This window comes from Amblyomma maculatum, chromosome 4 (genome assembly GCF_055883805.1).
Source record: "Amblyomma maculatum isolate TAMU_Amacu chromosome 4, ASM5588380v1, whole genome shotgun sequence".
In the NCBI taxonomy this organism is placed as follows: Eukaryota; Metazoa; Arthropoda; class Arachnida; order Ixodida; family Ixodidae; genus Amblyomma; species Amblyomma maculatum.
The window spans coordinates 195,804,734-195,832,583 of NC_139347.1; the positions used below are offsets into that span (position 1 = coordinate 195,804,734).

Below are 27,850 nucleotides of genomic sequence, written 5' to 3' on the forward strand. Positions count from 1 at the left end.
TGTTTCTGCTGCTGTCTGCAATCAACAAACTACATTTCTAAGGATTGCATTTGCAAAAGAAAATAGTACTCATATTAAGACATGCTAGGCCGAGGACCTGGGTTCAGTTCCAGCCATAGTGGTCGTTACATATCAATGAAGGTGAAATGCAAGACACACTTGCAATGTCAGTGCACACGAAGAACCTCAAATCAATGGCATTAATGCAGAGCTGTCCACTATGACGTCTCTTATAGGCAGTTTTTCTATATCACTTATGGAAGTTAAACACCATATACCACACCGAAGGAGGAACAACACTTTCTTTACTGATCAAATAAGTGAAAGAGAAACGAAACTCGCGATTGCCCTGGCCTTTAACCCTGATGTTGAAGGAAAGAAAGTGTATTCAGAGGCAGCAGTTGGTGGTGGCAATTTCCACCTGAGCATGGATATTCAATGAATGCTTGTTTTAATCTGAAAGTAAATCTCTAGAAGGAAAATTGTTGATGAAGGGCGACATCTGCAGGTTTTGTTGATGCTATATTGCCATTTATGACACTGTGAGCACCCTTTCACTCTTATCTACTACCCTGCGAAACTAAGAAGCAAACAAGATAGCTTTGAACAGCGCCACATTGCTGCAATACCTAAGCAACAGCTGCACGAGCTGTTTAAAGCCACTTGCAAAATACACAAATCATTTTCACTACATGCACGGCGGAAGGTGTTTGCACGCAGTAGAGGCACTCAGAAAAGTAATGTATCAGCTTTTGGGGTTGAAGCACAGCTACGGACGGTCACCTTTTTTCTTTTTTTGATGCAGGCATTTGCTTCACTGGACGGTTTAGGTGGGGTTCTCACCTAAATACAAGGCGTGCGATAGCATTTCGGAGCCGATTTGCATATGTTAACGATATGTAACACAAACCTGCGTCTGAGCGCCACGACGGGTTTCATGACGCGGTCGTGCGCCAGCGATTGAATACATGCACAAATAAACCGCATTTAATTGATTCGTGGCAAGACTAGCCACTAGAGCACTAGCCTCATACAGTCTTTGGGGTAGTCTCGCGGCACATCACGCACGCACATCCAACGGCTAGCAGCAACGTTACTAGAACAAACTCTAGCAGTCAGCACAAGGGATCTTGCGGAAATACAAGGCTTGCGTTCCCTCATAAAATAGATCGCATTTCGGGGCCGATTTGCATGTAAGCGGTATGTAACAAACCTGCGTCTGAGCCACGAAGGGCTTCGTGGAGCGGCCGTGCGCCAGCGATTGAATCAATGCACAAATCGCATTTAGTTCATCCGGGGCAAGACAAGACGACTAGCCTCATGCGGTCTTTGGAGAAGACTCGCGGCACAAGTATAGCACAAGAGCGCGCACACACATCCACGCAACAACGCGCATCGCACGCTGCCACAAGCCCACAACAACACGAGCGCCGAGGTACAGTGTAGCCGAGGCCCATGCCTTGAGTCGCTAGCGTGGAATGGGGGTGCCGGCCGCAGATCGTAACAGCCAGCCGAAGGCCTCTTCTCCCTCTCCATCTTCATTTTCCCCCTCGCGCCGCATCCGTTTGTTGGGATCGGATATACGCTCCCCGGTTTGATGTATGCAGACGATATTGTGCTGCTGGCTGAGAGTCTGGAAGAATTGCAAACTCTAGTTGTATTGCGGAGACGAAGGGGACGCTCTAGGCTTCAGTTTCAGCGCAGTTAAGTCGGGTCTGATGATTTTCAACGGCTCAACTGTTCAGGGTCTTAAAATAGAAGGCTCTGAAATACCCAGAGTAGCAGAATATTGTGAAAGAAGGCCAGGTCCAGACGGCAAGGTCGTGAAGGCAAGGCAATGGTATGCCGTGTCAGCGTTTAATCTGATGGAGAAAACCCAAGCGCGCGCCAGAGCCGGCGCCGCGGGACGATGAAGATGGTATGTACAAGAGGAAGAAGAAGATCATGGTATGTACAAATGAAAGAAGATCCTTGGAGAGCTCACACAATCTGCCCGGGGGGCGGAAGCGGCCAGCCTGGCCGCTCCTAACCAACCGATGTACCGCGGCGCACAAACGGCTTCAAGCGAGATACATGAACAATTTCAGTTCCACAGTGGCGTCGGTCAGCTGGGGGATCAACAGGTGTGACTTGGTAGTTTACTGGGGAAGTTTGGTTGATTACCTTGTAGGGACCAAGATAGCGGTGCTGAAATTTCTGTAAGGGGCAATAACCTCACATTTTCTCACACAATCTCACTTAATTCACATAAGAAATCACGTACAAGTCGCATATAATTGCATAAGATCTCATAGTTTCTTGTACATTATCATAAATTATGTACGATATTTTATGATAATGATGTGCTCCGTATGAGACTCTATGCGATTAAATGAGATTTTGTGAGGTTATTGCCCCGTAGAACTTTTGGTTTTTCAGTAGGGTGGTGTATAGAGCAGTACTTCGTCACCAGGACGAAAAGAGACGACGCGATGCTTCGAATCGTAGCGACTCTTGCGGTCTTGCTGGCACGCTTCTGTGTTGAGGCGGGTAAGATGACGGCATCTGGCCACACGGGATAAGAACTGGGCTGATAATGATGAGGAGTAGTCGGGCGTAGAGAAGGAGGAAGTGTCGAGGATTGTAGTGGGAGGACGGCCGAAAACGAGGAAAAATGAAGAGTAACCGGTAGTCCGCTGTACTGCAGTATTATAGGCGAATGTGACGAATGGTAGAGCAGTATCCCAATTTCGATGATCCGGTGTGATGTACATAGATAGCATATCCGATAGGGTACGGTGAAATCGCTCAGTCGGACCGTTAGTCTGGGGATGGTAGCTTGAGGTTGTCTTATGGAGGGTCGATGACGCACGAAGAACTTCGGATACGACTGTCGATAAGAAGGCCGTCCCGCGGTCACTTAGAAGCACCCGAGGAGCGCCATGACGCAATACAATTGACCGCAAAAAGAAATTAGCTACCTCTTCAGCGGAACCAGTCGGTACAAGGCCGTCTCAGCATAGCGTGTAAGGTGGTCTACAGCTGTTATAATCCAATGGTTACCACCATTGGAGAGAGGTAGGGGACCATATAAGTCGATGCCGACTACGTCGAATGGTGTGGCGGGACAAGGAAGGGGCTGTAGAAGACCAGCGGGAGAAGAAGTCGGCCGCTTGCGACGTTGGCACAGGTGGCAGGAAGCAACGTATTTAGCTACGGTGGTAGACAGGCCAGGCCAAAAGAATCGCCTTTTTACGCGGTCGTATGTTTTGTTAAAACCAAGGTGACCTGCAGTAGCGTCATCGTGGAAAGCCGCTAGTATACGTGGGCGAAGCACACGCGGTACGACTGGGAGCCAGCGAGTTCCATCAGGATAATACACGTAGCGGCGTAGTATGCCATCTTCAAGCTTGAAATTGCGAAGCTGTCGGCGAAGCCTAGCGTTGGGTGGGCTCGAAGCGCCGATAAGGCGGTCGATGATGGGCCGACAGTAGGCATCAGCTAATTGCTGTGAGCGGAGAGCGTGCTTGTTCTCAGAGTCGTCAAAAGAAACTGCAGTAATATGCGTCGGTGGAAGCGATGATCGGCTGTGGTCAGAGGTGGAAATGCATTGTGAAGAAAAACAGCAGGCTGAATCCGAAACCGGGCAGCGAGAAAGAGCGTCGGCGTCTTGGTGTTGGCGGCCCGATTTATAAACGACGTCGAAATGGTATTCTTGCAGGCGTAGAATCCAGCGGCCAAGTCTGCCTGTCAAATTTTTCAGCGAAGATAACCAGCAAAGAGCATGGTGATCGGTCACAACTGTGAAATGCCGACCATATAGGTAAGGGTGAAACTTTTGAACAGCCCAGACGACGGCGAGACATTCCTGCTCGGTAATGGTGTAGTTTTTCTCAGCTGGAGTCATGGTCCGACTGGCGAAGGCAATCACTTCCTCACGTGAAGTTGCATCGCGCTGCAGAAGTACAGCGCCAAGACCGTGACCACTGGCATCAGTGTGCAGGATGGTAGGAGCGCTGTCGCTGAAGTGGCCAAGAACTGGATCTGATGTGAAGGCGTGCTTTTAGGTCGTTAAAAGCAGTGTTGCACTGTTCAGTCCACACGAACGGGCTGCGCGCTTTAAGTAGTTCATGAAGTGGCGCAGCAATAGTTGCAAAATGTCTTATAAATCGCCGGAAATAGGACGCCAGGCCGAGGAAACTGCGCAAATCTGTAGTCCGTTGCGGAAGAGGAAAGTTCAAGACCGCGGTTATTTTTTCAGGGTCTGGGCAAATGCCGTCATGGCTAACCAGATGTTCTAATATTTTAATTTCCTTCTCTGCAAAGTGGCACTTCTTGGTGTTGAGCTGAAGGCCCGCTGAAGCAAGACACGTGAGGACTTCATTCAGGCGCGTGAGATGGTCAGAAATATTCGGCACCTTGGAGAGAGTCAAGGGCATCATCAATACGCGGCATCGGGTAGACGTCTTTGCGGGTAATTTTGTTGAGTGCGCGATAATCAACACAAAATCGCACCGATCCGTCCTTTTTTTAACTAATACTACTGGGGAGGACCATGGGCTTGTTGATGGACGAATAATATCGCGACGGAGCATGTCATTGACATTTTCTTCAATTACTTTTCTTTCCGAGAGAGAAACTCGATAAGGTCGTCGGCGTACAATTGAGTTACCTTCGGTAAGGATGCGGTGGTGTGCAACACTAGTCCGCCCCAGTGGTGGAGAAGTGGCATCAAAAATGGCTTGGTGGGCTTGAAGCAATTGCAGCAATTCTTGTCGTTGGTGTGGCATGAGGTTCGGATTGATTGTCTTCGACAGCATGGAAAGAGAGACTTGCGATGAATCACGTTGCGGAGGTAGCGAGGCAGTGAGCACCATCATGGATATAGGGTGAGCATCCACTATGCATGGCAGGGAAGTTCCTTTAGTCAGCACGAGGGATTCACGGCAAGTGTTCGTGGCAGCTACTATTGCTGAGCTGCTGCGGAATCGTACAAGACTTCATGGGAAGGCGATTCCACGTGCAAGATGACGATGAGATGGTGCGATGAGTACATCCCCGTCACTGATGTGTTCGGAAACAACGGTAATAAGTGTTTCGCACTGTGGAGGCAATACAGTATCAGCTGCGGCAATGAGGAAATGATGCCGTGCAGATATGTCAGATGAAAAATCACTGTCTGTCATATGGATGACACGGTCGCCACAAGAAATTAACGCTGAAGTGGTTGACAAAAAATCCCATCCTAAAATCATCAAATGCGCACACGGTGAAAGCACAGCAAACTGCACATGGTGGCGGACGCCGTCTATAACAACTCGAACTGTACATTTTGCTGAAGGGTGCAGAGGGACGCCATTTGCTCCACGAAGTTCAGGTCCATCATATGGTGTCGTTACTTTCCGCAAACGGTGGCACAAATCAGCATAAATAACAGAAAGTGCAGCTCCTGTGTCAATCAAAGCTTCGACCGGGAATCCTTCAGCTAAAAACGGAAATCATATTGTACGGGCGATGAGGAGGACTTTTTGTAAGTTCGCAAAGTGCAGTTTCTCCTCCGGAAACTGCATCGCTTAGTTTTCCGAATTACGGACAGGAACAGTTGTTGCTGGTCGAAGTGGCGAAATAGAGCGGCGGTATGGGGAAGGGGACCGGCGTCGGGATACATGAGCCCCACTTGGTTCAGACGAGGATACCGGCGGTGGAGAGAATCGACGAGGTTGGTTGGGAATTGGTCGTCGCTGATAATAAGCAGGTATGTCACTTTCGAAGGCGTCATAACCACGTCGCTCGTTCTGAATGCGTCGGCGGCAAAAGCGAGATATATGTCCTCGAATTCCACAATAATAGCACACTGGGCGAGAGGGGCGCCAAGGTGCGTAATAGGGTGGCGTCGGTTGAGCCGTCGTCATGGCGTTGATGTGGTTGTAGGGTGGTGCATGGGGTGGGGGAACAAAAGGAGGAGGGGATGCAGCGACGTGAGCGTAAGTCGCTGCTGGTCGAGGTGGAGAAGGATCAGGTGTGACAGGGTGGTTGATAGTGGCCAACTCTTCTTTAATGATGTGGTGGAGGCCGGCGTCGTTAGAAGGAGGAGACGAATGATCGCACCCGTGCCGGCAGAAAGGGCTGAGGGCTTGGAGCTCCTCGCGGATTATCGCTCGAATCATGGCTCGTAGATCGAGGTCAGTAGAGGTCGGGGCAGTAGTGAAGCCGGGCTGCAATCGGGAGGACTGTAGCTGGTCGAGGCGTTGGCAGGTCGTTATAATGGAATCAACACTTGATGGATTTTGGGCAACTAGGGTGGTATAAGCCATTGAATTGATTCCCTTCAAGACATGGTGTACACGTTCAGATTCCGGCATGGTGGGTCTGATACGCCGACAGAGTGCCAGCACGGCTTCTATGTATGACGCATAGGACTCATCGGGACCTTGACGGCGGGTAGCGAGCTTGTTCCTTGCGATCTCCGTCCGAACAGCCGGGTCGGCGAAGTACTGTCGGAACTGCTGCTTGAAAGTGGGCCAGTTTGTGGTGTGGGGCTCGCGGTTAATAAACCAATTTCTGGTGACCTCAATAAGGTAGAAAGATACGTTCAAAAATTTCAAAGCATCATCCCACCGGTTGTAGGCACTGCAGCGTTCATAAGTGTCAAGCCAGTCATCGACGTCTTCGTCGCGACGACCAGCGAACAGCGGCGGGTCGCGTTGTCGTGTGGGCACCATCGGAGACGGCGGTGTAGCCGAGGTAGAGGGTCCGGCCGGGTCGGGACTCCTCTCGGTTGACATGACGATGGTAGTTGTTAAACGGCGACCGGAACGTAGCTCCAGCGAGAGGCAGGACACAAGGCAACAAGGGGATCAAATTTCACCTCCACCACTTGTGAAAGAAGGCCAGGTCCAGGCGGCAAGGTCGTGAAGGTATGCCGTGTCAGCAAGGTCGTGAAGGCAAGGTATGCCGTGTCAGCGTTTAATCTGATGGAGAAAACCCAAGCGCGCGCCAGAGCCGGCGCCGCGGGACGATGATGATGGTATGTACAAGAGGAAGAAGAAGATCATGGTATGTACAAATGAAAGAAGATCCGTGGAGAGCTCACAATATAAATATTGGGGGGTATGGGTAAACGAAGGATTGGCATACATTGGAAAGCATGAGCAATCACTTAAGGTCAAAGGGCGAAGGAATGCCGGGATAATGAATCATAAGGCATTGTGGGGATACAATAGGTATGAGGTTTTGAGGGGTATTTGGAAAGGAATTATGGTGCCCAGACTTACTTTCGGAAATGCGATTTTGTGCCTAAGATCAGAGGTACAGTCGACATTAGAAATAAATCAGAGATCTGTCGGACGATTAGCACTAGGTGGGTGCCCACGGCAAAACCACAGATGAGGCGGTACAGGGAGATATGGGCTGGGCACCTTTCGAAGTACGGGAAGCTCAGAGTAAAATATTGTATGAGGAACGCCTGAGGAAATTGGTTAGTAACAGATCGGCAGCTAAAGTATTTAAATACCTATACATAAAAAGCGTCGACTCACAATGGAGGAAAAGAACTAGGAAACTAACCAGTAAGTATGCTAGTCACAAGGAGGAGAAATCAACAGCGTTAAGCAACAGGTGAAAAACACAGAAGGTAAAAATTGGATAAATTCGATGGAAGAGAAACAGGGTGTGGAAATATACCGAAAGTGGAAAAGACAGATCAGGAAGGAAGCTTTTTGATACCTCAAGAGGCAGTGCCCCACTTTTTGAAACTAGATCAGGGTGCCTTAGAACACGCAGCTAGAAAAAGAACTTTAACAATGAAGATGACGCATGTGCTGTATGTGGTAACTCCAGTGAAACAATTGACCGTTTTATACTCGAATTTAATGGTATCCATCCGGAAGTCGATGCAGGCGCAGTCACTCTTCCTGAAGCTCTGGGGTTTAGAGATACCAATGGCCGGGTGAACAAACCGGTGGTGGAAGCTAGCAAAAAAAAAAAAAAAAAGAACGACTGGAAGATTGGTGGCTTAAAAGCACAGTAGTGACATAATGTTAGTAATGTAGAAACAAAAATTTAATAAATAGAATCATGGTATAGTTAACCAATCTAAAACAATAATTAAGATATAAGGAGAAAAATGAGCGTGATGGATACAGCTAGCACCCCATTTCAAAGGGGACGCTCCTATATTCCATCCATCCATCCCCTAGGGCGCCTCCATGCAAAGGCGTTTGCATCGAGGCTCCCTAGATTGCGCGGTGTTGTGTACTTATTTTAAAATTCACTACACGAACGTTGTACTGGTCTATATTGTAGTACAAGCTTGATGTAATAACAACACAGACATTTCTTTAATGTTATGATGATCTAGACCACGATCCGCGTAATTTATCATTCTGCTTCTCAGTGAGCTAGTGCATTTTGGCTCTGTAGCTTTGGCTGCATAGCCACAAAAAATTGTCCGGGAGTATAGTTAACAAGCTCCGAGTAATAAACGTTCACTACTATGTACTAAAATGAATAGAAAAATACTTGTCTCAGCGGCGACAGTGCGTTGTATTAAATGTTTTCAATGTTACGCCAGGCGTTCTGCAAGGCTCGGTTTTACGCTTGATAAAAAGGCTTGGTTTTGCTCTTGGTTGGGTATTGTATAAACGATATCTCTCTGAAGGCGTTGCACCTCTGTGCGGATATTTGTCGACGACTGTGTTGTGTATACTAATCGTGGTGTTTCATGTTTGCAAACAAATTTATCGCGAATTCAGTCCCCGTGCTCCACTTCAAAGATGAATTTAAATGTAAAAAAAAGGGGTTTTCATGCCTGTTTTACCAAAAAGAAAAAGCCTATTGATTCCCGGTATATGATTAACAATGATCTAATACGTAAGGAAGCTGAGTATTTAGGAGTAACGCAGTCATCGGATTGTTCATGGAATGCACATATTGACGACTTGGTACGTAGGGCTAGTAAGCCACTCAATTTTACTCAAAGAAATTTGACATGTTCTCATACCAATGTAAAAAATGAGGCATATATGAGTTGCGTTAGGCCTATTTTGGAACCTGGATGTGCGGTTTGGAACCCTTTGAACACATTGAAAAAATTCAAGACCGCGCAGCTAGATTCGTCTTGGGACGATTCGGAACAAAGGACAGCGTGTCATGAAAGATGAACTCTGCTGAGAACTGCTTGCCTACTGAAAAACCAAAAGTTCTACGGGGCAATAACCTCACAAAAGCTCATTTAATCGCATAGAGTCTCATACGGTACACATCATTATCATAAAATATCGTACATAATTTATGATAATGTACAAGAAACTATGAGAACTTATGCAATTATATGCGACTTGTACGTGATTTCTTATGTGAATTGAGTGAGATTGTGTGAGAAAATGTGAGGTTATTGCCCCTTACAGTTTTTTCAGTAGAAAAGGCTTAACCTGTTTGATTTACCACAATAAATCCAGTATTAACAAATACGCCTATTTTAAAGGGACATCTAATATCTCCAGGCGCATAGAGCACACTATTAAAATTCAAGAATATCATGCCCGGACTGGCACTTACGTTAATTCCTTTTTAGTTACATCTATTAGAGAGTGGAATCGTTCAAATGAAATGCAAGTATACTGTGTGCATGAAGATGTCTTTTTTTTTTCTATGCTGTAACCCCCCTGCTGTAACGCCCTTGGACGCTGCGGGGTAATCTCGCGGGGTAATCGAGGTTTTTGCAACACATTCTGAGCGTATCAATTTTGCTTAATTGCTGTATAGAATGAGTTGTGATGGTGCCATCACTGTAGGTCGTCACGCATGTAATTCAGTACATTTTGTTAGCTCGAGAAACCAAGAAACTCACAGTATTACTATAGCGGCAGTTTTGTTTTACAGCAATTGACATAAATTGGGCTGCCATTAAATAATTGCATAGAAATACCTCTGTCAACTTTTTTTTGTCACTTTGTGCTGTTTTATGTTCGAACATGGTCAACCTGCTTGATTTAAACCATTTTATTTCATTCCATTTCCCCAGTAATAAAACTAGCACCCATAATGAAATGTTTGGCTTACCTGATTGGAAACGCATGACCAGCTGGCCTTGGCGGGTCGGGCAAATGAACATTTGAGCGTTTGCATGCTCTACCCCCCTCGTCGTTCTTCACATCAGCTCAATGTATGTATTGTTTCTTTCTTACCTATTCCCTCCTGTATGCTTGTTGACTTGATATTTATTGTCTAGTTTACGTTTAGCCAAATGATTATGTGTTCTTTCATCAGTGAGGTATACTCGTTCATTACCACTGGTCGATCCTATACCGATTGATGAAACACAACTGAAAGGAAATGGCCGAATAAACTGACGTTCTATGCGTTGTTTCTTCCCGTACAAACTGTTTTAAGCCGCTTCCTCCGATTTTTGCCACCCACCATCTACCTACTAGCATTCCAGTATAAGAACCAGTACACAAACGTATCCAAGGAGCTCAATACCTCCACCGTCCTCCTCCGCTCATAAAATCCAGCTCCCGCACTCCCTCCCATGGCCTTGCCAATGCTCTCGTTAGCCTTGTATACATGAACGTGGCAGAATGCGAGTCGAGTTGATTACTCAACACAAAGAGCGAGTTTTTAGTAGGAAACGCGTGCCTAGCCCTGGGCTCTCTTCGTGTGTGTTTTTGCACTTTCCTTCTAAATAGGGACTAGCTCGAGTTGTATAGGGTTCGTGTAAAACTTGGTGTTGCTTCGGAACGTCCCTCCAGTCCCCCTCCACTACCCTCCTTTCTTCCAGTTCACTGCTGCAAGTTGTTTTGGCCACCTCCTTCAACCCACCTACCCATCCAAAATTGCCATACTACCGTCAACAGCGGGTGGTTTGGTTATGGATTTAACGTCCCAAAGCTACATGAAGGACGCTGTAGTGGAGAGCTGCACACAATTTTGATCACCTAGAGGTCTTGAACGTGCGCAAACATAGTGCTGTGCCCTGCCGCCTTTCGTTACGCATAGGTGGAAACGCGCCAGCCGCTGCCGTACGCGGTACTCCCAGCTCAGTAGCCGAGCGCCCCAACTAGTGAACCATTGGGACAGGGCTATACCGCAGACGCGATACGTATGGGCTCCAAACTGCTGCCTCCGACACACATGCTGGTCCTGTCTGCACAAACCTCAGGACACATTCTGTGATTACAGATGCATCCCTGGACCGACTTTTTGCAGCGAAGGGAAGCCTATCGACCAGGCCTTCCAAAGCTGTAATTGCGTCCTATATTTAGGCCCTACGGCCTGGCACACTCCTGTCTGTGCGGTTCCTTCACTTAGCCGGCGATGCGCGCAAATGCTCGCAGACGCGCGCGTCGAGCCACCCTAAGCCGAAGTTGTACCCAGCGCCAACTGGGCATTTCTGGAAACCCAGCTTTTTGCCTTGAGTAAAATTGAAAGCTAGCAGTTACATCAGAAACATGTCTTCTATCAATATATACTATTTAAACACAACTATTCTGTTCACTACAAGCGACTGCTGTATTCCACTGAGTATAAGAAAAGGGCGTGCTCGGGCTATGTAGCTTTCGTCACGGGCTGCGGTAACGCAGTTGAATACTCCCAGCAAAAATCTCCCTTTTGGGAAAGGGAGGTAGTGGGTTTCCACTAGGGTCAGCTCCTCCACGCCAGATTCTGATACATCTCTCCTGTTCCCAAAAACAATGCTCGAAGAAATCTGAACTTGCTAGCCGCAGTGAGACGAAGTAGAACGAATGCAAAGAGACAACATTGGTTTCTTTTTCTTGTCAGTCATTTTTTTTTTTATTTACCAAAAATATATTCATCTGATTGGCGGACAGTGGACACTGCGGAGGGAAACGCACGTTCTTCATGAAGAAACAGCACCCACTGCAGTAGTCACAGCATCTTTTTCCCAGTACCAAAGGCGACACTGAAGCTGGAAACGGTAACAAAACCGCCGCATTGTGGCAGCGGTTGCACATGCCACATAACTTTCTTTTTTTTTCGCAAACATCCACCTCATTCACTTCTGCAGGCTCTTACACACAACAATGACGTCCAAAGTGACGCTGTCACAAATAAGTAGACGAGGTAAGTCTTCGAGCCTGTTTGTCTTGCGTCAACAAAAGTTCGGTCTAATCAAGTTAAGCTTTATTTGGGAACATGTAGTATCCTAAAATATAAGAAGGGGGAAAACGTACACACCACTCCAAAATGTACACAACACCCGCCATAGCTGCCGTCGAGAAACTAGCCTGGCGGATAGGCAAAATGTGTGCCTTGAGCGTTAAAAACAAAACATAAAAAGACGCAATGCGAACTTTCGGAAGCTGACGTCGGAAACGTCGATCTGTATAAAGTTCAGGCGACCACTGTGCGCCGCTGCAAACTGCTATATTCCAAGTGTAAGAAACAAAGTACTAAGGAAGTTTTTATCGAGGACAGCGGGACGACCGATATGACACCATTAACAAAGCTCGCGCCATCTCTATTTACATGTAGCTGTTCAAAAAAGCACGTTGGATCACTCTAAATTAACGAAATGTTTGCGTTCCACCGCCAGCTAAGTTGGAAGCATTCTTCTATGCCTGCACACTATTGAGGAGGAAAAAAGAATGAAAAAAAAAAAAAAAAAAAAAAAGCCGTGTCCATAACTAGGCACTTCGAATAACATGCGCCTTATCTTGAAAGCGCGGACGGGTCTCGTAGGCCGCTGGCCCGATCAGACACCTTTGGCACGAAGCCTCAATGAGCACAGTCATTTTACCTTCAGCTGGGGAAGAAAAAGGGAAGCTTATCTGTGACCGGGTAATACCAGATATTGACGCATAAAGGTTTCCTGTAGCGACGCTTACTAAGAGCAAAATGTTTTGTCCGTTGTTTGGCCCGTAAAGCAATGTTCGCGCTGTAGCCACGAGTTCCGCCAACATTAATTTAAATGCCTTCGCACGCGTCATCCCCGAAGTGCAGACCAGAATTAAAAAAAAAAAAAAAAAAAAAAAAAAGCTGTCTTTTCAGCGCCACGTCAAGGTTGTCGACTGCGTCGAGTTAGACGTATCGTCAAAAAGAAGAAAATCAGACTGTACCATCGAATATTAGTTTCATCTGCATGCCATTGCAAGATCTGCATAGCCTATACGCTATCTACGTGGGTTTTACATAATCCGAATTTCGGCAAGTTTTAGGAAAGTTGATCGTCAAATTGGCGCCAGTGCGCCTTTGGTGGTCTTCGCTTCCAACAGATGGCGCCACATTGCAAGCAGCCTGAAGCTGGCGCGCTTTTTGATTCGCCAAAGCGGCTACGTCTCGGAATACAACGGGTGTCTCGCCCAGTTGGCGAGCGCCAACGTCGAAAGCGCGCTCCGCAGGTTTCAAATCGATTCTTTTTTTCTTTACCAATGAGTAGACTACAGGGCTTCCTGAACATGGTCGCAGTCCCTGCTTTTCGAAAAAAAAAAAAAAAATAGATGTAGCGATACGATGCTAAGCAGCAGAATATGCGCTTCGTTGTCTATGGAAAGCAGATCGCAGCGCTTTTTCCCATAAACGCGCGTCTGAGGACACGACGGTTTGGTTTCCTTTAAATTAAGCAAAAAAGAAACCCACACGATTCCTACATCACGAAACAGAGGTTTTAAAATGAGCTCCGTGAAAAGCAGATCTCTACCCTGTCCACCGGCCTTTCCCTTAATGTACCAGCACCGTTGGTCCTTCCGAAGAATACATAAATCAACACAATCTCAAAAATCAGCCGCGCGCGAGCAATATCTCAAGTTTGATGTCGGGCGTTCAAATTAAGCCTGCATTGTTTGATTTCGTAACGACGAATGATTATAACAAGCGTACGACAGCAAGAACATTGATAGCAGCAAAGGATTTTTTTTTTTTTTTTTTGACGAGCTTCGCGGTGGGAAGCGCTTCGGCCTGCAACCGATGCACACGCGATGACAACTAGCAGATTGTCTGATAGGTAACGAAAAAAAAAAAAAAGGAAATCGGAAAATGTACTCGCGGAGCCTGATTCCAGCACAGAGCGATAATTTGGCAAAGGCGCCACCGAGATCGCGCCAGCCTAGTCTGTCGTTTGTACAAGTGTATGGCGGCTAAATGTAAAACAAACCAGAAGGTCGTCACAAAAGGCATTCCAAGCATCCGAGTCAGCTGATACGTTTTGTACAACAGTATGAAGTGACGCACGATGCCATGTCACACACAAACTATGACAGCCAGAGACAGTTGCTCGAGAGGAAAATCACAAACAAATGCCACGGATTGTTCGAGCTTGACCTTAGCAAGTACCTCCAGCCAGCCGTACTCTGAAGAAGTGTTCCGCTGAGCTTGCATTGCAACCTTTAGAACTACTCGTCGATCTCTTCGATTTTGAGACCGCAGTATACCCTCCTTTTCACTGGTTCTTTATTTTTGTTTCCACGGCCTCTCAGGGATTTGGGCATTACGGCACCTGGAACGAACCTGATCACCATTCTCCCGACGCTTTGGTGTCTCGGCGTTCGGCGACTTAAACGGTCGTAAATTATGGCTAAGATCGCCGCAATGTTCCTTCCTGCACAAAATGAACCATGCCATCAGTCTGGCAAATCGAAGAGCCCGATTTTAGGCGCGCTGAACCAGAACCCGACCCGCTGAACCAGAACACGACCCACTACGCAGGCCACCAGAGACGATCTTAGCTGGTTTCGTTTTTCTCCGCACGCGCATAAGACAACGTCGCTATTTCGGCAATCAACGCTTACAGACCTATACACCGCGGTCTTTACACTAATTTTCGAAGCCAACGGTTCTCGCTACGTCCGACTCGCGCGTCTACATTCTGTCCCACAGTTTACAAGTTTAGCAGCCCGCACCGTACCCCTTCAATCACTGCAGAGCTAAAACAATGCAATCTGTCCAGAACAGTGATAAAGACCAGTGCTGTTGATGGTCAACCATGAAACAGGATATAAGAGGTACTTCTGGCCTCTGTACGTAGGCCTTTTGCCGTCTGGGTGCAGGCTGTGTACCAGAATACGGCGACAGCCGCTTCCACCCTTTTATATCCCGTGCTGCTGCTAACGGTGCTTCGAAAGCCAGGGCGACAGCCGTTGCTGAGAGGACAGCAGGCCCTGGGTCGAGACGCCCTCGCGAAATTTCGTCCAATAGTATTCGGATGGTCATTGGCCATTGAGGATATTTTCGCGGCTCGCATCTTTCGTCCGTTTCAAATACAGCCTGTCACTGGCACTCGAAAACGGTCACGTTCGCGTTGAAGATGAAGGAGACTGCGCCGCCGCTGTAGTGGCGCGCTCACAAACGGGTACACAACGGTACAAAAAAGAAAAAAAAAAACAAGAAACGGGAGAACATGGTGGAAAAGAGGGCAGCCCTAAAGCAGGGCGTGCTGCTGCAAACGGCTTCCGGAGGCCGTGTCGTCCACGTTGGAGGGCGCCGCGGACCTGCTAGGCTCGGGGCAGAAAAGGCCCTCCTCGAGGAACACGTCGTCCTCGTCTCCCGGCGCTTGGCACCGGATCTGCTGCAGGAAGACGGCGCGGCGCCGCTTCTCCAGGATCTCGTCCATGGCCAGTCGACGGTCGAGCGTCGCCAGGGTGTGCATGTAGTCGGTGGTGTTCAGCCGGTCCCGGGAGAAGAGGCGAGAAGACCTGGTCGCTCCAGCCGCCGACGTAGACGCCTGCTGGCATCCGGAGCCATTAACTCCTGCGAGAGGGAGAAAACACAAACGATTCAGCGTCAGGCGGTGTAAGGAGAAAAGCGTGGCTCTTGTTCCGTCTAGCATACATTTCAAAGACGTAAAGAAAGACAGACACATAAATGAGCAGCAAGCGTCCTTTTTTTCCTGCGGTGTATTGCGCGCACATCGTGCAGGTTCTTTCACTTCAGCTGAACAAGTGTCTTTATGCGCTGTCCCTTTGATACCCCTCAAACAAAGCTGTGATGGCAGATCAGTACAGTCCGACACAATACCAGAGTGCCACGCATACATACAGACAGGCTTGCTAGTGCGCTAGACAGTGATCCGTTACCTGTTGATGGTTCCATGCATGTGGTCAAGTTCTTAACTATGCTTCATTGGACAATGATTAACCATCCAACGTTTCCGAGGGCCATCTACAGAGGTCGGCAGTCGTCGATATTTACTCTAATACCCGGCTAATGCGTCCATTTTCTACACCCCTCCGCCGGAAGGCACGAGACCAGCGCTACGAACAATCCCACTGTCCCTTTGCGTCTACGTGCGACACAATTGTAACCCAAAGCGTGTAATCCTTAACAACGCCGCCACAAAGAGAGGCCCACAAACTCGTTCCAAGGCCGCGCCGCACCGTGACCCGAAGAGGCGAGCACGCAGAAGCCGCTGGAAAATCGCTAGTTAACACGGCCCGAGGAATGGGCGAACCGTCGCCTGTCTCGTGGCCCACAAAGGGAAAACAAAGCGAAAAACGCCAAGTGCGAAAGTATCCGATAAAACAAACAGAAATGCGTGCCCTCAAGCGGCACCGAATTTGCTCAGAACAAAAGGCAGTCGCCACGGCTGCGGCAGCGTCGGGTGGGGTGGAGGGGGGGGGGGGGGGGGGGGGGGGAGTCCTTATTTTTAGGCTTCTACATTTTCCCCGACGCAGTATAGAACGCGCTGCTTCGCGGGATACAAGACTACTTCTAGATGCCGGCGTCACGCTACACGCACGGCAGAAGCCAGCTAGCACGGCGGTCACGGACAGAAACAAAATGTAGAAAGACTAGAAAGACATAAAAATGAAACGAGGCAAGGGAGCGGAGATCTTGTGTCTAATCTGGCGCCCCATACAACACGCACTGAACACACCAGACAGAGGCGAAAATCCCAATCAAGCGCGCGCGGCACTAACGTCCGATACGCTTGGCCGATCACTCGCTTCGAAAAAGAATACGCGCGGTAAGGGTGCACAGACACTGTTTTGCATCGATTCTTCGGCACGTCGGCCCCGGAGGGATGATAAAAAAAGACCGCGAGAGGAAAGGGGCGTACGACGGAAGCCACAGAGGAAGGCTGTAGGAATGCCACGCGAGAGGGACCGGTGTATGCATGTGTGCCAACCAGGAAGCCCGCTGGCCTCTCCGAAGGCTCCAAAAAGGATTCCTTAGAAAAAAATAATTTTTCCCTTCCTGCTTATTATTTTTTTTTTCTCTACGTCTGTCTCCTTATCTGTTTTGTAGCAAGGCAGACCTGGTCTCGCATCGCGGGCAGCCATGATCTCCAGGTTGGTCACGCAGGGTCGCTGCACTTGGAATACTATTAGGCCCCTTGCCACAGTGTCCGTTCAAGCTGTGTAAGCAGTACAAGATGCTGCGCGAGCCACGGGAAACAGAGTCATGCCTTAAACATTCCCGTGAAGTGCACTTAACACTGTACTTTCTTCACAGAGCCATGCAAATGCCTAATCCCCCACACGGCTTACGTCGATTTCACCACCCACCTGGTATGGTTGTCGAGATATTTTTGAACATAGCTGTTTTAGGTCAGATTTGGTTGGTTTAGTTTACAGGGTTTAACGTCGCACAGTGACTCAGGCTTTGAAGGACGCCGCAGTGGAGGGCTCCGATAATTTCGACCGCCCGAGGTCCCTTAAAGCGCTCTGACATCGCTCAGCACTCAGGCGCCTTGCTTTTCGCCTCCATTGAAAAATGGCCGCCGCGGCTGGGATTTGATCCCGCATCCTTGGGCACAGCAGATGAGCGCCCTAACCCCTGCGCCACAGCGGCGGGACCCAGGCAATTTAGAGGTAGAGGACAATTATAATAAAATAATGAATGATACCTGCGTGCTGCACCGTGTCAGTGGGCGTCAACGAACCCCGGGAAGACTAATTTAATCTGCAGTCCTGTATCGTACTACGGCTTCTAAAGCCCCTCTAGGCCTTCCTCGACCGTAGCCCCACCTGTGCTTTGGGACGTTAAACCCCATATTTCACGCAAATAAAGTCGTTAATTTACCCCCTCCCCCCTTCTCAATTGTTTCATGCAGACGTCGTAGCGCACATGTCCATATCACTGCGCAGTCAGCGAACACGCCATACTGGCTGTGCCCGCATCGGAATGTGGTAGATACTGTTATATTCTAGCAAAATATGCTGAATTGTATCTTCGGATTATCGCTCGCTGTTCATGCGGGCACCGGCACGTAAAAATGCATGATCCCCCGACCGCGTTCACTTCTTCGCCACCATCGCCCTGGATATGCGAGTGTTGCCTGAAAGCAGCGAAGTGTATTGCAATCCCCTCTCACCCGTGAGAAACTGCGGATCACTATCTTCCGCAAACTCAGCGTCCGAGTGGTGCTCCTCAGTCGGGCGCCGCCCTCAGATGAGGCAGTCTCCCCGTACTTTGCACAATGGAAGGCGCGCACGCTTCGTGCATAACCGAGTCCTTAATGCGCCACCGCTTCCGGTAATGCGAGTGGAAGAAAGAGCGCGTGAGAAGCCGGTTGTCAGTGCAGTCAACGAGTCGGCTCGGCGGGGGATAGTTACCGCCACAGAGAGAAGGATGCAACGTCGGTATGCCGTTCTCACCATGCGCGGTCGTGCCAGTAAGACGAAGAAAATATGAGAGGATGAAGTGCGTCTGTAGTTCCGCGCAGCGGCGTCGAAAAGTATTAAACTATGCACCTCTGAAGAGAAGCAGGGCCGAAAACGACGTATGTGAACTACGCAGGGGTGTGCGAGCAATGTTTTTGACACCGAAGGGGAAACCAAAAGAGCAGTTCGTTCACTGAATACACCGCGAATGATGTGGCAAAAAAAAAAAAATAAATAAAAAAATAAAAAAAAAAACGAACACAAATCGGTTATTGCAAGGAAGTTTGGACTGCCGTGCGAGCGAGACCAGCGAAGCTCTAGCGGTGGCGCTGCGATAAGGCGCCTTAACTACACTGGAGCCACCAAATAGCACTGCACACAATGTAGGGACGCAAAAGCCGCACGAAGACACATACAGGTACCTGATGATGACATATTGTGCTTTTGTAGAGCAAATGCAGCTTCGGCCGAAGAGCACCATGGTACAAAGTATTTTTCTTTACGCAAGGTGAGATCAACTACAAATTTGATAAGACGTTCAATACAGCTGAGCCCGGCCACTTGGCTACGGGAAGCATTTCCGGATTCCCGGAAGCACAGGGGATCGAACCCACACTCCCGCACTCGAAGATGGATAACAGCACTAGCTAAAGAAAGTGGCGCGGCGTTATAGAGCGGGCGGTGTTAATCTTTTTTCGAAAACTGCCACAACACTTGAAAATATAATCTGAAAATCTTAAGTAATTTCGAACGGGCAATATTTGGTAGGTAGTCCAGCGATTGAAATTAATAAAGATTTGATTTGATATTCGCCAAATTCGAACATTCTCAGACCGTTAACTCCAACCACAAAATACCTTACAATGGCCATACAGATTCACTGTCAAAGGAAAGGGATTTGTTACTAGTTACAGATCTGATATGCAACTGTCTCAGAAACGTTCTCCGCCCAACGCGTCTCAAACGGAGATTATTACATTACGCTCTAACTTACCTCTCCACCAGCTAATGACGTAATGCTTTGTGCGCAGTTTTTATTTATTAAGGGGCCTGTCTCAATCCGGCGCAACTGATGTCGCTTCAGGAATTATAAAAGTTATTTCAAACCTGCATGGTATGTGGCAGGGTACGAACGTTTACCTGTTCAGGAAAAAAAAGAATGAGAAGGGTTCAACGCTGCTGAACCGAATATGGAGCGAAAGCATTAGCTGCGGGTGACCAAGTGTTCTTGTTCTTCGCGGCTGTTCAAGGTCATTCGTGACTGCGGTTACGGACTACGCGTCGGGCCGAAGCCTGGCGTAGTATTCCCTTCGCAATAAAAAAAAAAAAAAATGGCACTCGTTTTGAGTTTCTCAGAAGCGATTTAAACCCTTCGCGAATGCAGAACTATCGGGATATGCATGGACTTCAGCAAGTGGACAATTCACGCAAGAGGAGAGCTCTCACACAAGTCACGATCTATCGAGACATCCCGTTCTTTCAAGCGCGCATGAATAACACCGAGGTTACCTGGAACCGACCGTCGACAAAGTTTCAAAAGCATATCAGCCCTCACTGCAAAATCCAAGTTGAACCTCGCCGACCTTCCCGTAGGAAAGCGGGCGACCTGGGCGAGGCTCACTCTAAGAGAAACACCGCACTACCGCTGCACTCTTGGTTTTTTGAACGGCACGGAACAGGCCAGCAGGCTGGCGATCTCAGACATGGGCGGAGATCTGATAGGCAACAGCTCCGACTTGAAAGCCAGACGACACGAAGACTGCGACCATCGCACCGCCACCGTGGACCTCCCAACATTACGCATTAAGCTGAACTGCCACTAGTGGCAGCAAAAGAGCGGCGGCATCACACGAGAAAACATGGTGTAGAACGTAGGTTCGCTCGTTTTCTACCCCTAAAATGGCTAGTTTCAAAAGGGAAAAGTCAGCACGTAAACAACGTCCATGCACGGTGAAGGACAACCCGACGATCTCAGAGACGAGTGATCAAACTACGCCTGGGAGAGGAAAATCGCAGGCGAGCGCTCAAACGTACAGGGGACGGTTACGAAAACGCTACAAAATCGAAATATGATAAGAAAACGAGAAACATCTTAAATACAGCATCTTCAGCGCTGAAAACTGCCCCGACGACAGCTTTGTAGTATCAGCAGCTGACTTCATCCGAGTTCCATCTCAAAACAGCACTAGAGAACCCCATGCATGCTTGCTATTGGTGCTTCAATTCCAGAGACATTCCTCCTACGGGCTGAGCCAACTACAGAAGGCGATTGAAGTCCACACAACAGTGTAGAAATCGTGTGCAATCTGTCCGTCTATATGTTTACACGGTATAAATGAAACAACACACAAATATCCCTCCGCTGCTTTCGTGCTCTCGCCCTTTGCCGTCAGCTTAAGCGGCATCCAAGGACTGCCAAGCACGTCACTGTCACTGAAATGTACGAGACAGCCACATCTTCATTATATAATTCAAACGAGATAGAGAATACAATATAAAAATACCGACGGCTTTCGGCGTTCCTGGGCAGCGAAGCCAGCCTTTTCACTATTTATTCGCAGGTCGTTTTGCCTCGTCTCCGCTTATCGAGAAGCGCTTCTCGGGAAACGATTCTTTTTTTTTTTTTTTTCCTCTGACCGCATACTTGGCGAAGAAAGCAATCCGCAAAAGAAAAACTTGAAACGGTCCGTCGGACCGCCTCCGCTGCTGCCCGGCGCGGCTCCCCGCACTTTTCCTCAATCTTTCCCCGTTCTCTCGCACATTTCGCGCAGATTCAGCTGTTTTTTTTTTTTTTTCTTTTTTTTTTTTTTTTTTTTTTTTTTTTTTTTTTTGCTAGTTAGATCGAGCCGACGCTCCCGCGGCTTCTGCGGTTCCGAGACCGCGCCAGGGCTGCACCGACGGCAGAGCAATTTTCCGCGGCGCTGGAGGCGGCGCGCCTGCTGCTGCTGTTGTTGCTGGTGTACAGAGCACGTCGAAGTGTGTGCCAGCGATCGAGTTATTTCCGTCCATCTTTTCTCCAATATCCTCCCCTCTCTCTTTCTCCGGCGCCTTATGTCGTGACTTTGCGCGTTCTAACAGCCCCAAAGCGCGAACTTCGTCTTCCTGTTACGCGTGCTGGTTCGTTTGCGAACAAATCGCTCATCTCACGGGCGACCGCTTGGCGCTAATTTCGCGCGAAACCCACTCCCGTTATATGCTACTGCGACTCCGACGGAGAAAGCCTTCGTGAACCAGTTTTGTGCACGGGCTATCGCGCGTGCTCTTATGCTTGCCGCTGAAATGCACTGAACCAACCGTAAGCAAAAGTAGCGCTGTTACGGAGTGCGCCTTGCATCACCGGACGTGTTTCAACTTTTTGTTGACTTCACAACCGAGAGGCCGTTAACTAACAAGACGATTGATAACAGACGTGCCCCGGAAACCAGCGTCCTCGATGCCGGAAGGGTGTATTGCTTTAACGCACTGCGACTCAACGTCTTACTGAACCTCCCAAGCTCGACCCCGTTGCATAGACGACATCGACGGCGAAACACTGCCGTCCATTACGCTCTATCGCAACTCCCCGAAGAGGGCAAACTTAACTGCATTCACATAGTAAAGAAGAAAACCAAATTGATTCGAAATCACGCCACGGACGAAGGACGAAGCTGAGTAGAAAAAAAACAAATAAAAGAAAAATAGAAGTAAGAAACGAGATCACAGGAAACAATTCATGCCAACGGCCCTGCTTCTTCACGCTCGCTTATCATTATGCAGTGCCCGGCCGTCCGAAGGCGGTGTCCCGTTTCTCCATCCGCCTAGTCACACACACAAACTTTTTTTCTCAAGAGGAAGACACGACTGCAGGCCCGCATGTCCCATCGATTATGCGCGGGACTAGCGGAAGCGGGAACCGGAGCGCACGCAATCAGAGATCTGCCCTCGTTGAATTCTTCTCCAGAGCGCAGTGCCGCGACTGGGGCGCACTGGACAGAAGAGAAGAACCAGCGCTGGAGGGAGCGGCGGACGGGCCCGGCGCCTCGCAAGGAGCACGGTACACGTGTAGCAAGAAATACCTCCGCGGGTAGTACAGCGAAAAACGAATAAAGAAAAAAAAAACACTTCAGGCCACCCATTTGGCGGAGTTGGGTCTTATTTTTTTATCATTAAAATGGCGCGTCGTTTGTGTGGCCCAAGACCGCTCGTACCGGCCACATCGCGCTGCCGTTGTCAATCCACTCCACACGAGTAAAGCTAGTCTCAGTATGAGAACGTTAATCATCGCTCACTCCTACACTTCATAAAATCAGCCAACGTTTTTCCATTCATTTAATCATTTATTCATCTTTCATCGCATACCCTACTGATGCCCTGAGGCAACAAATATCGATTAAATAAAAAAAAAGAATAATGTTACTGAGAGACTCCTGTATACAGCAACGACAGCCCCACGAGGCGACTAGTACCCGCTACTTTTATTCCACTGTACAGTCGAAATGAGCTCACCTGTCAATTCGCAAAAACCGCAAGTCCCCTTCGCACACCGTGAGCTACGTCCCTCACCTAGTAGTTGGTACCAACCCTCATGTACCCGTGGAATACAGTATCATCTATTGGGCAACGTCGCGCTGGGGTCTCGCATCAAGATGCACGCGTTCACGCGAGAAGCCACATCGACACGCACAACGCCGACTACACCATCAATCACCACCTGGCACGAATAAACGAGAGAGAGAGGGGGTGATAAAGAGAGAGACTTCATTAAATGTGAAATAAAGATGTTACAAAGACACATCTCAGCAGCTGTTCCGAGGATCCGGCGCCAAGGGTTGCGCCGTCAAAGTTCCGCCGCCCATTGAATAACGTTATCTCCCGTTGACTGGCAACGAAAGGTTTTCTGCATCAATTAGGATGCAGCTGAGGTCAGGGTTGCGAACGCCACCCAGTGCAGCTGCCGTCACTCGAGCATTACAGTTTAATGGAAACCTGCGTCACTGACTTAATATGTAAGCGTGCAAAAGAAATATTCGCTGCCTCAATATAAGGACGGTGATAAGCGATTGCGGGGTTATGCGGGGACCCCTACTGATTGCGGTCGGAGCATCCGTGCGATATAACTGGTTTAGGCACTGCAGGAGATGCAGGAGGAACCTTGGCGCCCTACTAGCGCGCTCGCAACGTCAAGCGCGTGTACATACAGGAACACGCTGCCCCAAACGCTTTGCGTACACTGCCAGTAATACGCCTAAAGCCTAGCAGCCTTGGGCACTAGGTTGTATAACGTATGCGATATATTCCTCGGTGCATTAACGCAAAAAAGAACGCTAAGGGGCGAGCGCCATAAGAGGGAGAAAAAAAAAAAGGTCCTTGGTGAATGTGTCAGTAAACATGATTCCTCGTTGCTCTTCCGACCGACGCCGCTCGTTGCAAGTGATACAAAAAAACGGAAGTCAGCAAATAACAAACTCATAAGCGCGCGGGACCGCGAAGCAAAACACAACAGAAAGGATGGACGCACATCCCGTTAGCAGTTCTGCAGCCTTATTCATATCACCTTCGATTTACGTATTTCGTACATCACTGCCGGCCTTGTGTCCTTGGAATCGAGACGGGGATTTTACGAAGAAGACGCTGGCCCTTTTCTTCCCCCATATAGCGCAATGCTGGCCGCCTAGGATTTCCTGCAGACCCCAAGTTATTCCCCTGCAGATTTCTCTATACATCGGTGACACTCTGTCGCGAAGTGCGAAAATGCGTTTCTTTTCGAAGAAAGTCGGAAACGCGCACTGATCGACCGGAATGAGTCGATTATTTGACTTGGCCACAGACGTGATAGCGGAAACCGCAGAAAGGGGTGAAAAACGATTGTAGCCATTGCTGCCTATAGCTTACCCGAATAGTGGCAGTGCGGGCTGATTAACTCATCAACAAGAGCAACATAGGCAAGCACGTGACCTTCACTCTAAAGTAGTGGAAGGCCACTGAAGCTGTTGGCGACGCACTCACTGATGCAAGCACTAGTGCGTATGCAAGCGCGCGCAGCGCTCGGAGAATTCCCGTCTCATCCGGTATTCGCGCAACGCAGGCGGACGCAGCGTGAAGGAAGGTTCTCTCGAGACGTGCGACTGCGTCGGAAACGTGGAATCCTGTGCGATGAGGAAGAACGTGCGGAGAACACGAGGAGTAGGTCGAAAAACATTGTCAACCATCATCGAGTGCATATGAAAAGACCGGCGCACAAACAGGTTTCGTTAAGTGCAAGGACTAAGTTTCCCGGCTATTAGCATATCGGATAAAGGAAATCTCGCGGGAGCACAAAGGCGCTGTCAAAGATCGAAGCTGTAACGTGGTGAATGTTTGAAACTGCACGCAATGAAGGACGGCAGACAGAACACAAGCGAAGCAGACGAGTCCGCCAAGTCTGCCCTCTTTCACTGCAAAATCCAAAAATGAACGCACCCGATCTGGCCTAACTATCAGCATTGATCTCGCACTGCCTTGGCATTCGCTAGCGTTTCTCCGAGATCAGTTAGTTTCCTTCAACTACTAAGACAGCACATTCCGCTGTGCACGTTGGCTGTGGTCGTGAAAGTATGCAGCAAGGAAAACGGGGAAACGCGTGAATGTCCATTCACATTCCAGGCGTCGCTCTGCGCAAGCTTCTCCGAAAGCAGCCCGACGGATACTGGCGCGCATCGCAGGGAGCCCGCCCCACAGAGGCGGCCAACGCCCTTGGCAGACCCCGCGTTGTGCAGCAGCAGCACGCGCAGGCAGACCAGTCCTCCGTCTCTGCGTTGCGCCTAGCCGCCTTCGTGTTGGCATGCGTTGGAGCCCCAGCGCGCGATAAAACAGCCGTCGAAGGACGCAGCGCCGAGGAAGGGGACCACAAGGCGCCGCCATTTATGGCTCACACATGTGTGCCGCTGGGATGCCCTGGCGGCGTTCCATGCAAAGCAGCCCACACTACCCGCGGAGCCGACAAGCGCGAGATAGTGTACGAGCCCGGATGTCGAGGGAGAAATACGAGATGCCCAGTTGCAGGTTATCCGTCGCAGCCCGAGTTCATTCGAGCTTGATGGCTCGCGAGTTGTCTAGGGATACTGCGCAACCTAAATCAAAGCCGAGCCCGCGGCAACAGCACATACGCAGATGTCCTGACACATCTGATGATGAGACTCCGTGGAGAACCAGAAGTCGACTCGATAAAGCCAATCGTTGGCCAAGAGGTATCAACACTGCCTGTGTGGATAACGCGTACTACCACTCACCGCCATACGGTTTAGTGGTATTGGTGAACGATCATAGAAAACTCGGTCAGCAGACACCAAGCGCACTGAAAGGCAGAGCTGGTAGTTGCGATTTTCTTTATCATGCCCGCCAGTGCCACCACTGTTCTAGCGAACAAGCTTCTATAAATATTGACAAGAGTCGAATTGACATCACTTAAATGACGATGGGGCACCTTGTTACAAAAGCATTCTATTCTGTTCCTGACCGGACCTCACGCAATTTGACGATAGCCTAATGGAGAAAATATTAAAAAAGTGCGGTGGCGCTTTTGAGGCCACATAGGAAATATCTGTTGATTACGCCTAAATATTAATTTCTCAGCTAGTATCCATCCAGGCCAAAAGTATTTCCTCGGCAACATACGCACTTAAGAGCGAAGAGATGATTTACTTTTGCCTAATTTTGTTTTTAAACGTACCTGCCAAGGTATATCCATAATCAAAAAGCCACTTTGTTCCTACGGGAATTAAAATATTGAGAGGTACTAGCGTTGCATGAGCCCCGACACTGTACAAGGCTTTGCACCAATCCTTCCCACGCCATTATTCGCCCATTCAACAAATACTCGGCAGCCAGAGATAAGTATACGCGAACAACGCAGACAGGACCGGGATGTCCTTTCAGATAGCGTGCCACAAGAAACGAGGCGATTACGTGGGCGTCAAAGTGAGCGCATTAAGGCCAAGAGCGCGCTATCAGGGAGGCCCATTGTTTCCCCTACAATCACTCTCTCTCCGTACTGGTCACTGGTGACCTCCTTCGCGAGAGGCAGCTTCAATTAGGCCCAACACGCGACCGATCACTTACCCCCTACACGCACACGTCGCACAACCTAAGACGGTTGTATGGTCGCCCTGCTGTCCAGTCGTGTGCTCGAGTCCAGACTATGGCCAAATAGCATTCCAGAGGATACGAGAAACGCATGGAGGTACACTTTAAATGCCGATCGCCCCTGGACGCTCAAATATGCACCCGTGGTGCAGAAAACTCGCGTTCAGCTCTACCCTGCGGGGCGTAGAAGCTCGGGTGTCTGGTACAGCCATACAAAAACGTGCACTGTACCGAAGGGCGCGAAGCAATGGGCCTTCGCGAACAGTGACAGTTATGGCGCCGTGCTGCCAGTGCACAATGGAAGCTACTGAATGCCTCCGCGAAAGAGGCATTAACACGCGTTCCTCGCAAGAACCCCTCTGAAAGCCAAAAGAATTCTCCCCTATAGAGCCTATCTCAGAATAGGTCTCAGACGAGCTCCAATAAGAGGCCCTACCGGAAGTTGTTCGGGAGAATATTAGGGAGATTCTTCAGGGAATCCCTTTGGAACACGCCGACAGCCGATAGTTATCACTCAGAGCACAAATGAGAAGAGTGAGCGGAATCTGTGGACCCCATCCTCGCGGTCAACGACTGCCCTTCGTAAACCAGAGCCAAAAGCGGCGTACACATCGGCTGGCAGCAGCGCCGCGGTCACTGAAGCAGAAAACGTAAAGCCACGGAGCAGTGCACGGGGCCGGTAGCTGCGGACAGTAAAAGCAGACAAGCGGCGGCGCGGCATGGCCCGGCCGCGTATATCCGATCCCAACAAACGGATGCGGCGCGAGGGGGAAAACGAAGATGGAGAGGGAGAAGAGGCCGTCGGCTGGCTGTTACGAGCTGCGGCCGACACCCCCATTCCACGCTAGCGACCCGTGGGCTTCGGCTACCTCGGCCAACACTTTCTCGGCGCCCGTGTTGTGGTGGCAGCAGTGGCAGTGCGCGATGCGCGTTGTTGCGTGGATGTGTGTGCGCGCTCTTGTGCTATACTTGTGCCGCGAGTTTTCTCCAAAGACCGCATGCGGCTAGTCATCTTGTCTTGCCCCGGATGAACTAAATGCGATTTGTGCATTGATTCAATCGCTGGCGCAAGGCCGCTCCACGAAGCCCTTCGTGGCTCAGACGCAGGTTTGTTACATACCGGTTACATGCAAATCGGCCCCGAAATGCGATCTATTTTATGAGGTAACCCAAGCCTTGTATTTCGGCAAGATCCCCACTAAGGTACGACT

At 49.2% G+C, this 27,850-nt stretch overlaps 1 protein-coding gene across 1 annotated transcript in view; it reads right to left on the bottom strand.

Moving 5' to 3' along the window:
* Positions 1-14,614: 14,614 nt before the first annotated feature.
* LOC146193947 (uncharacterized) overlaps positions 14,615-27,850 on the bottom strand; it is a 67,574-nt gene continuing 54,338 nt past the window's right edge. Inside the window, exon 2 of the mRNA XM_084602903.1 lies at positions 14,615-15,684. Within this exon, the coding sequence (XP_084459029.1) occupies positions 15,356-15,684 (329 nt within the window). The 3' untranslated portion in view covers positions 14,615-15,355. The remainder of the gene's footprint in view (positions 15,685-27,850) is intronic.